This window comes from Delphinus delphis, chromosome 7 (genome assembly GCF_949987515.2).
Source record: "Delphinus delphis chromosome 7, mDelDel1.2, whole genome shotgun sequence".
NCBI lineage: Eukaryota > Metazoa > Chordata > Mammalia > Artiodactyla > Delphinidae > Delphinus > Delphinus delphis.
Window position 1 is genome coordinate 28074349 of NC_082689.1, and position 11490 is coordinate 28085838.

Below are 11490 nucleotides of genomic sequence, written 5' to 3' on the forward strand. Positions count from 1 at the left end.
TCTATAAATAATATCTTAATTTCAGCAGATACCTCATGGGTTATTACTAGAATAAAAATGTATGTGTATTAGAATGAGCAAATTGTTCTTGAGTCTCTGTGATAAACCAACTCTCCATGATTTACGAATTGAAAAAGGAGAAAGATGAAGCTGTTAGAACAGTAAGGCTGTGCTCCCATGCACAGGCAACAATTAGTTGTGAAGCCCCTTGCATTCAGCCACTTAGGAGTATGAGAAAGTAAAAACAGCATCATCCACAGAAAAAGCAGGAGCAAGACTGTTCCTGGAACCAACAGATGATGGTTTCATCATGGATGAAGATGAAAGAAACATGAGAGAAAATCTGGTCTAGCACTCTGCCCTCAAGCAAATCATCTTAGTTGCTTCTCTTGTAAAATGAATATTAGAAAATTAAATAACTTCCCAAGGTCACAGAGCTAGTAGACTGTGGAATCACAGCCTTTTAGTAGGAAAAGATTGGTAAAACGGTCCCAGGCTTGTGAAACTCAAATGCCTCTAGGAGCTAAGGCAAAATCAAAGAATCAAGTGGACTTGATAAAAGACAGTAAGGAATGGTGGGGATTGCAGCAAACCAGACATTACAAGCTCCACCTAGTGATATTTAAATTAAAGTTTATCAAAACATCAAGCCAAGGTTTGGTAGGCTGTCAGTTTGTAACCCCTAAATGATTAGACTCTAGTCCAACTCCTCAATTTTATAAACAAATAAATCCTATGCTTGACTCAGTATAGGATTTAGTCAAAAGAGCTCCCTTAACAAAAATAGGAGTGTTGCCACAGGCCAGGTTCAAGAGCTAAGGAGAGTTTAAGGTTAAAAGTGGGGATGGTCTCTTCCTTCCATCCATTTGGAGTAAAGAGCTCATTTCTCTCTTCCTACCTTCTGATTCTTCCTTCCAAACAGCTGATATGACGCAGGCTGAGTCCCTTTGCCCTGGGAAACCTACAGAGGTGATATAGCCAGCTCCGCTCCAGTCCTTAGCGTGAAACTCTTCTTCTGCTTCGTTTCTCCTTCTCCTCTGACCCACCAGAAGAAGGTTCTGAGCCAAGTCTCAACCGGCAATAAAATATCCTTCTGCCAACAACCATTACCTGTGCCCGCCTACTTTTCACTCGAAGACCTCATGGGGAAGACTGGCCAGACAAGGCAGGATCTGACATTCACGGACACCTGATTTCCAATGCTACATCCTTTTCCCTCTCTTATGCCCCCTCTCATTGCCTTTCTCCTGTCACCTTGAGTTGGGCAAACCACTGCACTGAGTTTAATAATCTAACAGAAATAAAACATAAAACAACTCACTTTATCTAGTCTGTGGATTCAGGCTGATCCCACTACAGCATGAAAATGAAGGACATGACCACGTAGCAGACCAGGATGGAGAACAAACAGGCAAGAGGAGCTCAGCTTATCCAGCCACAATGACAGCTTGCACCCCGACAAGGACAGAAGGCCAAGAGCAAGTGGCAGCCCGCTAATGGAACTGAGAGACTTCTGCAGCCAGAGGCATGCACATCACATTACACTGGCCACCCCAAGAACAGATACAGCAGTCAGTCACAAAGCTGAAACTAACCTGTGTTCTCCTGGGGGTGTCGCAAACTGTCCTCTGCTGAAACCCAAGCAAGTAATTAATCAAAAAACAGTCAAAGAAAGCTCTGCCTTGCCTAAAGTTTAATGAAATGTTTAAGAACTCTTGTTTAGGTATCAACAGTTATCCAGGTAACAGTTTCATTAATTCTCAAGAGTACCTGACTATTCCAAATAGAAAAAAAGTTAAGTCAATAAACAACCTGCAAAACACAATGACTATGGGAAAAGTCTAATACACAGAGAGGAATGAAATGAGAACAGTGTCATACCTAACACTGAAGATCGCCGCTGGAGCTCCTCATTAAGCTGTTTTTTATAAGGTGTAGGTGATCTCACAGATTGTGTCCTTGAAGGGAGCTGGGGGCTGGTCCAACTTCCACTCAGAGATGGTTGCTCTCCCTGACCCCCTTCTCCTCTCTCTGCAGCAAACAAAAGCTTGGAATTATTGGAAAAACTAAGACTCAGAGTCCAGCAAAGAGAAGGAAATAGATGAGAAGTTTTTAGGAAAGAATGTGTACTTATATTACATGCCTAAGTAAACATTAGGGTTTTCTTAAAGAAAAAAGAGAGAGAAATTCAAAGAAGGTGGCAAAATTACATCCTTGGTATATGTGACCTTCAGTTTGTTTCACTTTTTTTTTTTTTAAATATTTATTTGGCTGAGCTGGGTCTTAGTTGCAGCATGTGGGATCTAGTTCCCTAACCAGGAATCAAACCCGGGCCCCCTGCACTGGGATCACAGAGTCTTAACCACTGGACCACCAGGGAAGTCCCTGTTTTACTTTTCATGAGAAATTTCTTGAGCATATTTAAGGAAACAGAATGCAAGCTCTACACAAAGGCAGTGATTTTTTTGTTGTTCTGCTTTATTTATGGGATAGATTCCTTGTACTATTAAAATAGTGCCCAGTGGATAGTAGGTGCTCAATAAACATATGCTAAATAAAAAAACTACTGTCATTTAATGGCTAAATGTAACGTATCCTAGACAGGATCCTGGAACAGAAAAAGGACATTAGGTAAAAACTGAAGAAATATGAATAAAATACTTACTTCAGTTACTAATAATGAATCAATAATAGTTCATTAATTGTAATAAATGTACTCTACCAATGTAAGATGTTAATAACACAGGAAACTGGGTGTAAGGGTATATAAAAACTTCCTGTATTATTTTCCTAATTTTTCCATAAATCCAAAACTATTCTAAAGAATAAGATTGTTGTGGTTTCTTTAAAAAAAAAAAAAAGATTATTGTCTTCAAAATGGACTAACAGGTTTTACAGAGCTTTCAACATGACTGTTAATAAAAGTCAGTTAATACTATTAAAATTTCTACTGAGTTAATTAAACTATTAACCCCCAAATCCGTTACAACTAGAGGGATTACTTTCTAACACATTTCAAACAATACAGCTAAATATAAAGCAAAAGATGTAGGCCATGTTTTTTTTTTTAATTCTTCTAACAAGTAAAAAATATATTACTTAAAAAGAGCTCATTTTAAAAATATCTTTTCATTTGGTGTCATTAAATGTATACCTTAACAGGTCAACAACAAGCCTGCTGACAGCTTTCAATTTTTGAAAAATATGAACCCTTCCTCCCATGTGCTGGCCCTTTAGTTTCATTGCTTTAATTAAAATCTTTTGGGGGCTTCCCTGGTGGTGCGGTGGTTGAGAGTCCGCCTGTAGATGCAGGGGACACGGGTTTGTGCCCCAGTCCGGGAAGATCCCACATGCCGCGGAGTGGCTGGGCCCATGAGCCATGGCTGCTGAGCCTGCGTGTCCAGAGCCTGTGCTCCTCAACGGGAGAGGCCACAACAATGAGAGGTCCACATACTGCAAAAAATAAAAATTTTTTGGCTATTAACCCCTAAAAGAGAAAAATCCATTCTATGAACTTAAGAAAACTGAGATATATTAAGAAAGGAAAAGAAAAAGAATGCTAACTTCTCTTTAAAAAGAGACCTCCTTGTAATATTTAGTTTTCAATTCTGATCTTCAGTTGCCAATAATTAATAAGATTAAAGTGAAAATTCTAGCTTTCTCTTCTTATGCAGTTAACTTCAGTGACCTATGATTATAAAGCTACCTCCTTGTTAATATTTCACTTTCTTGCAAAGACACAGCATGAAAGTTGAACAAGAGAATTTCAGAGAATCAAGATGGTAGGGTCTCTGATCTTTAAGAATAAGTCTTACCTTTGTTAAATCGAAAGAGATTTACAAAAGAACTATACGCGGATTTAAAAGGAGGTTCGTCCTGATCAGGAGTCAAAGGTTTAAAGTGTGTGAGGTGAGAAGGACTAGTAGGAGATCGAGGCAAATCATCAGCAGAGTCCAATGTAGGGGACGCCTTATCATCTGTGGCCATTTCATGAGTCTAATAAACAAAAGAAATAAGCAAAAGTAAGTTCCTCAGGAAGCCCGAAGGTTGATTCCAAACAGCATCCAAATATCTAGAAATCTGACTTCAAAAATTCAGACCTAAACAAACCAAAGAGTAAATAAATCTAGCTCAGCATACACTCCAAATTAAGACTTGAAAACACTGAAGTCTAGATCATAAGGAAGAGTCTCAGTTATCTAAAACTAGGAACATATAGTCAATCTCATTTTCAAAATTACTATTCAAATACAGAAAAATACCAAAATTATTAAAAATTTGAAGGTAAGGCATAAATGTGAGCAGGCAAAAAGGAAAAAAGAGGATTTTCACATGATTTACATAGTTTTCATTTTAAGACTTTTTTGAAAAAATAGCTTTTTAAAGGGGAAAACTGGTTTTACACAAGCATACAAATTCCTCAAAGTTTTATTTTACTTATTTCAATGTTTTCTTTCAAAAAAATATAAAAAACGAATATTTCCAAGAACAGGAAACGAAATAGTCATCCCTTAACGACATTTCTATATAACCTCAAAAGTTACCTCAAACTATGCCTCATCACCTATAAGAACTATCCAAATCCACAAGCTGACTGATCCCCATCATATGTCTTCCTAGGCACAGGAGCCTGGGTTTTCTCCTTTTAAGCCTCAATTCATATAGGCATTAAAATGAAGATCTTAACGGGCTTTTTTTTTAATAACCAAAAATTATAATTCAACCAAAGCTTTAAAGCTAACCACATCATCAGATGCAGGTAACAGAAAAGCACTGATGTCTATTTTCTGCCATATTAATACTTCAAAGAGAAGACGATGAATTATGCATAACTCATTAAAATGCTATAGCTTGTAATCTAATTTATATTTACAAGGAGGACACTACACTCTTACAAAATGCTTTTTTCACTTTCAAAATCCTATCTACCATCTCATTTCATTTTTCTAAAAGCCTGAAAGATACAGAGCTGGGCTTATTACTACATTTTACCTCTGAAGCAACCAATGTACACTGAACCCAAAACAACTTTCTCGAGGGTCACGTAGCTAGTCAGTGGTAGAGCTGTAACTAGATGCCAAGTTTTACCCCAGAATTACTCTTTATTTATTCCTGCGGGCAGCATTTTATTTAATTATTTTTTCTTTTAATTAAAGAGATATTTCGAGTTTGCATCGGTTTTGAAGGCAGACACTCTTGGTTTCAAATTCTGACTCTGAAATATCTTCGCTGAGTAAATTTGGGTTAAGAGCCCTGTGAGATATGTATTACCATCTTCATTTTACATAGTGGAAACTGAGTCTTAGTGTGATTAAGTGGGACAGTATATGTGAAGCACTTTTAGCAAAGTGCTTGCCCATAAGAGGCACAGAATTAGTTTTTAGAGCAAAATTATCTTGTAGCTCTTCCCAGACTTTCAATTCTGGTCTACCTGAATTCTAACTACTCAGGACACTGCCAAATTAAAACGTTAATTGATTATTAATTAAACAAAGCAAAAATAAAACCACTGATGAGGAGAATTTCGGCAACAAATGTTTATTGGAATGGAGGGAGGGGGAAGAAAAAGAGGAAGAAGAGGAAGGGGCAGAGGAAGAAGAGGAGGAAGGGGGGGGAGAAGAGGAAGAAGGAAAGAGGGAAAGGACACGTCCTTCTAAAGTGTCTTGACAACCCATATACCAGCATAAAGGACTGGGAAATCAGCTGGTGATTGATCAAGTGTAAATTCAAAAAGGTAAAAAGAGGAAAAAAAAAAAAAGAGGATCCTGGAGAGAAAGAATAATGTGATAGCAGTAACAACCTGAAGGCCTCAGAGAACATCCTACATAATACTTTGACGCAAGTAAAATGAGGAGAGTTAGCAACCTTCCTAAAGAGTCTTAGCATCACACCTAAGGGTCACCCATGTAGAAACTTTTATTAGGTTTTGAAGATGTGAGGATAAAAATTACCAAGAAAACACTCACCAGTGTAGTTTCTAAAACAATACAATCACACAGTTAATATTAATAACTACATAATAATACCAGGACCCTGAAAAAACTATCTTACAACTCTTATTCTGTGGTAGCTTAATAACTAACTGTCTGTGATATAAACTAGGATTCTTTCCTATCTGAGAGGTAATTAGAAGCATTCACTTACTCATTCAAAGACCTCTCATATATCACCAGCACTCTGCCTCTTCTCACTTGAATGTGACTAGTATATGCAGACCCCCTCAGCACTATCAAAAGTCTTGTCAGGAACTGAAATTTAGAAAATAAGCCTGCTCTACCAGCCAAACCAAAATTTTAGCAAACAGAAAAATGCAAGTATCAGTTCAGTCATTTCTAAGTACAGTGTTTTTTTTTTTTAATACTCAAAATATATCTAACAATGCAGGACAGCTGAATAGTAGAAATGTTAGTTTCCATCTACAAAGACTTCTTTTTGTTCAATTTTTGATCAACGTACCAACAGATGGAGGTTTTCTAAAGGAAAACCATATGATCCATATTATTCTTCCCAGAAAGAAGAAAAAGGGAGGACACAGGAAAGTAGTCTTGCTCTGCCAAAGAAACTTAACCTGCCCTTCTCTGTCACAAACTCGAATCTAACGGAAAGAAACTAAGAACTTTTTTGTAATAATCCTGATAGTGGGAGTGCCAAAAAACAAGATTCAAATAAATCAGAAATAAGACACTACAATATACCAAGAGACCACCTCTACTGTCAAGGATGCACTGAATCAGTACGGGATAATATAATAAATACACCAGATAAACAGGAATAACTTGACTAAAACAGAATTCCAGCATTTCTCATATTTCTTGAATGCCTTAACAGTGACTTCTACATAGAACATAAGACCCCTAATTCCTAAAAATATTCCACTCTCATCCTTTTGTTGGGAACGTTCTAAACAAGGGGAAAATACTAACTGGGAAATCAAGTCTTCTCAAGAGACTCTTAAACATAGGTACAAATGGAATAGCCTCAAAGAGCAGAGGCAAGCATTTAAGGAAGTATATAAACCCTACTACCGGTACCGTTTCTGTAGATGAGCAACTTTCTTGTCCCGTCTATGTATACACCTCTGAAACACAGGCTCGGAGCTTATCCATCAGAGGGAGGAGGAACTGGACTATGCACCTCCGAAATAAGTTCAAGTATACGGGACGAGAGGAGCAAGAGAACTTCAAATGCTTCCAAGGAAACCTCTTCCAGAACAGCCCCACCGGGCTCCCTTCCCCACTCGCCAGACAAGGGGCAGCCGGGGAATCAAGGGAGCCGCCTGAATGCGGGCACAGGTTCTCTGCCCTTCCTTGCCCAGCCTCGGCCGCAGCCGCGGTTGCGAAGCCCCAGCTCTCGCCTTCACTTCAGACTTCCCCTCCGCTCCGGCCCCAGACCTTCCTAAACCCGCCTTCTTCCCCACTCTCAGGCCCAGCCGGCCGCGCGCCAGCCCCCTCCCTTACCTGCGCCTCCCGCCGCGGCCCCGCCGGCCACCCTCCACCCCAGCCCCCGCTTCACCGGGCCCAAGCGCAGGAAGGAAGCTTCAGAGCCCAGCGCCGCGATTCTCAGGCAGCCGGCGGTTGCGGCAGGAAGCAAAGCTGCTTACATGGTTGCTGCGGCTTCTCTCGTCCGCACCCCCCAGGCTCCGCCCTCTGTTCCTCCTCCCCTCCAATCCGTAACTCTCCCGGGCGCCGGCTCCGCCCTCCCTGCTCCGCCCGCACGACGTTCGGATCAGACGCTCAGGCAGAAGGAGTCCAACCCAGATAGAGTCGTGCTCAACACCTTGACCGAGATTAGGCCGCCTCAGCCTTCCTAGAGGAAGCCACGGCGACTGCGCGCGTGAGCGTCAAGTGTGCGGGGGTCACCGGATGGGTGAGGGCTGGACTGCGGTTACCGTATGTGTCCGATGATATGGGCACTGATAATATGTTACCGCGCTCAGCGTTCTTACGGACTGATACTCACTTGCATAACACTTGTGCCTAAAGCGAATATTGTTATCAGACTTGGGTGACTACGCCAATAACTAGCCAAGTTACCTTCAATTACCAATTTCTTTAGGCTCCAGGCCTCTAATCTGTAAAACGGAGCTAATGATAGTACCCTTCACAGATAGTTTTTTGAAGATTAAGTAAAACATTGTACGTAAATGTTTGTAGACATTTGGCACAATGTCTAATCCGGAATAAGTGATGTTAGCTCTATAGCTATTTTTTTCACTCAAGTTTTGTGCTGCAAAGACTGGCGCAAATAAAGTTACCAAGCCCCGTATTGCTCAGCCTGGCTAGCATTAGCCATCATTTTGTCCTGCTAGAGTGTTTTGCCATTAGCTGAAGAGAACATACCAAAACCTGCTGACAGGATTGTGGGATTTGGCAGGGGCAGTCAGAAAGGAAGTGAAACCCAAAGTGAGGTGCTGTTTTAACTAAATTCTGCAGACCCATTTCCCCCAAGAGTTTTGGCAAGTTCCCACCCATTTCTCCTTGAGCTGGGTCTTTTCAGCCACTGGAGAGTAGCATCGAAGCCTGAAGGCTGATAGCAGTATCAATGCCAGTCACCACTCTTAGCTGAGCCCCTCAGCAATCTTCCTAGGAGTCAGCAGTCAACTTCCTCTTCCATTCCTCACTACTGCTATTCCGCACCAACACCATCTTGACTATCATTCTCAGCAAGAGAATCTCATCTACCTGAGTGAAATAGCCGAGGTGTTGGGTGCGATCCCTAACTACCTAACCACCCCAATCACATTTACCTGCATTCACATCCACCCTGGCCTGACTCCTGCCCTCATTTCTGGGAGAAAAGAGCCTCTTCTGCTCAATCCTCCCAGCTCTCAATCCAGTCTCTCCTCTCTTCCCTGGGAGGGTCACCAAGTCCAAGCTCCAACTGCTGGCAGCGCGACAGGCCAATAAATTGAGAGATGAGGTGTTGGGGCAAGCGAGTTTATTCAGAAACCCAGCAAACCAAGAAGATGGTGAACTCGTGCCCCCAAAGAACCATCTTGCCTGAGTTAGAATTCAGGCTTCTTTTATACTAAAAGGGGAGGGAGTGAAGTCAAACATTTCCTGGTTCCAGTCAGCCTCCATAGAAGATGTGTTAATTTCTTCCTCCCTGCAGTCATCCACAGGTCCACCTGGTCAGGATGTTTCCTGTGAGCTAAACAAAGGTATTTTAGCTTAATGCTCATTACCTGGGAGGCAGGATTCCCAGAGATGGGCCATTATGTATAATTTAAGCTTACAGGCAACATTTCTTTAGTGATTAACTCATAATAGAGTACAAAGTGTCTTTAACTCATAATAGAGTACAAAGTGTCTTTCCTATTACAGAAGTTTGTGCCATCTCTTCAACCTTTTTCCAATGACTCCTTCCTCCTTAACCCGTGAACGTGCTCAAGTCTATGCCTTCCAGAAACAAAAACAAAGACAAGCAAAAAAATTCCCCCCTCTTGTAGTTAGCCTGGTGATGTTAATATTTCATAAACATACAATAAAGTATAAATTAGACCAAGGGATCACATGAACAGAATAGATAGCCCAGTAAAGATCGCCCACTGTACAGCAAAGTGATTCAGTTATACAGGTGTATACATTCTTATTTATATTCTTTTCTAATCTGTTTTATCACAGGATATTGAATATAGTTCCCTGAGATATACAGTAGGACCTGGCTGTTTATCCATCCTATACATGATAGTTTGCATGTGCTAACCCAAAATTCCCAATCCCTTCCAACCCCACCCGCTCTCCCCCTTGGCAACCACAGGTCTGTTCTCTGTGTCTGTGAGTCTGGAAGACTGGTGTTCTAAATGAATCCTCACATGGCATCCAGTGGAAAAGCCAAGCTAAATTCAAAAGAACCAGAATGTAAGCAGTGCGTTTTATATTCAAATTGCAAGCAGTAATTTAATTTCAGCCAAACATCGTTTGTTACATTTAATTAATGTTGACAATGGTAATATATTTTTTATAGTTTTGCTTGTAGTCATTTTGTCTATAAGTTTGTTATTTTATAGTTGTATGAGAGCTATCGGCATAAGGAGCATATATCGTATATATTAGTATAAGTCACTGCTCGGGATCTACAAAAAAACTTTTCAGTTGAAAAGTACTTCCTACATTACTGACTTAGGAAACGCTGTTTTAGATTTTTAGAAAGGTTACGCTGTTACCTTTCCTCCCACATTGGCTTAGAGCCAAATTTGTAGCCCCCCCTTTCGGCACTGTTTAGGATTTGATGGAATACATTTTGTGATTAAACTCACCTTGGTTCTGTACAATTTCCTGTATTTATTCTATCTTTTCCTCACCTATATTCAATGTCCTTTGTCGTGCTATACTGTATGTATCTTGAAGGTTGCTCTAAATCCTTTCTGGAACAAGAATGAATATAAATAATTTTAGCAGTGGACAAGGGGTAATAACGTGAGCCTGATATAATATAGAGTAAATTTACAATCTCAGGTGATTTGGAGTCTCAAATTAGAGATGAAAATACAAGACCATATACCTCTATAATCAGTTCTATAGGAATAAATGGAAGTGACCGCTACTTTCAGTTAATCCATCTCAATAATCAACAAGCGCGAGGCTGCGTATGCTTTCCTTCTTCCTTTTCTCTTGGGAAAAATACCAGTGCCCTCTAGTGACCAAAATGCACCTCGCATAGTACCCTTCATAAGAGTAATAATAATAACCCGATATTAGAGATAATTTTAAAAACTAAATTTGGGGGTATTGAATCCTGGACCAAGCATGCGATTATCCTACAAATCACGATCTAAAATACTCCTCCCCTGCCTTGCATGTTTTCAAGAATAAAGAATACACAAAAAATAATCCCCTGCAGAGGACAGAATTTTTTTTTTAATCCACTGTTCTCTAAGACTTCCGATCTTTATTTGAACTTCTCTGGAACCCAGATAATAATCTCATTATCCTTATCTTCTAATGCAAATGACGACTGCGTTTATTTATAGTACTCAGTAGTAATTGAAATTATAGATACCGAAGCTCTAAAGACTTAGTCATCGGCGGTGGCGGAAATTTACTGTACCATGCCTGCTTGTGCAACTGTTCAACCCTTTGCATTCCAGCTGCGCGAAGCCCCCAAAGCGATGTCACGCTTGCCCACGGCACTTTTCCTTCTGTCCAAGCGCGTTCCAGTGTACCACACAGCCGGGGCGCGCAGGGAAGGGGATTGGTCCGAGCTGCGCCGTCCCCGGTTTGCCTTTATTGCAGAAGTGGAAACTCACTCCGCCGGGCCCTAGGTTGTCGGCGGAGGATTCAGAAGACCGGCCCAGGCGTGCCCTGCTCCCCAGCCTGCAGGTGGCAATCTCGTCCTTCTGCCGTAGAGCAGTGGCGGCCGACTCCAAAGGCGCTGCAAGCCCTTCCCTATCTTGCGCGCTTGGAATTCGCCGCGGAATTCGACCTAGCCTTCCGGGACCCGCCCCTGGCCCCTGGCCCCGCCCATCTCAGCGGGTCAGCGCGCGGCGAT

General features: G+C 41.1%; 1 protein-coding gene and 1 long non-coding RNA gene across 4 annotated transcripts in view; both read right to left on the reverse strand.

Annotated features, from left to right (window-relative positions):
• LOC138413842 (1-phosphatidylinositol 3-phosphate 5-kinase-like) overlaps positions 1–7582 on the reverse strand; it is a 37259-nt gene extending 29677 nt beyond the window's left edge. For 2 of the 3 annotated variants that reach the window (XM_069540839.1, XM_060016199.1), the window contains exons 1-4: positions 7458–7582; positions 3816–3996; positions 1882–2031; positions 1596–1628 (exon numbers count right to left, since the gene is read on the reverse strand). In XM_069540839.1, the coding sequence (XP_069396940.1) occupies positions 1596–1628; positions 1882–2031; positions 3816–3987 (355 nt within the window). In that variant the 5' untranslated portion in view covers positions 3988–3996; positions 7458–7582. The remainder of the gene's footprint in view (positions 1–1595; positions 1629–1881; positions 2032–3815; positions 3997–7457) is intronic. The other variant, XM_069540840.1, reaches the window with a different exon arrangement.
• Positions 7583–8929: 1347 nt separating this feature from the next.
• On the reverse strand, positions 8930–11381 carry LOC132428032 (uncharacterized). The gene is made up of 3 exons (XR_009520057.1): positions 11002–11381; positions 10259–10366; positions 8930–9150 (listed from the first exon to the last, which is right to left on the reverse strand). It is a non-coding gene; the product is annotated as an uncharacterized lncRNA (long non-coding RNA).
• Between the last annotated feature and the right edge of the window lie 109 nt (positions 11382–11490).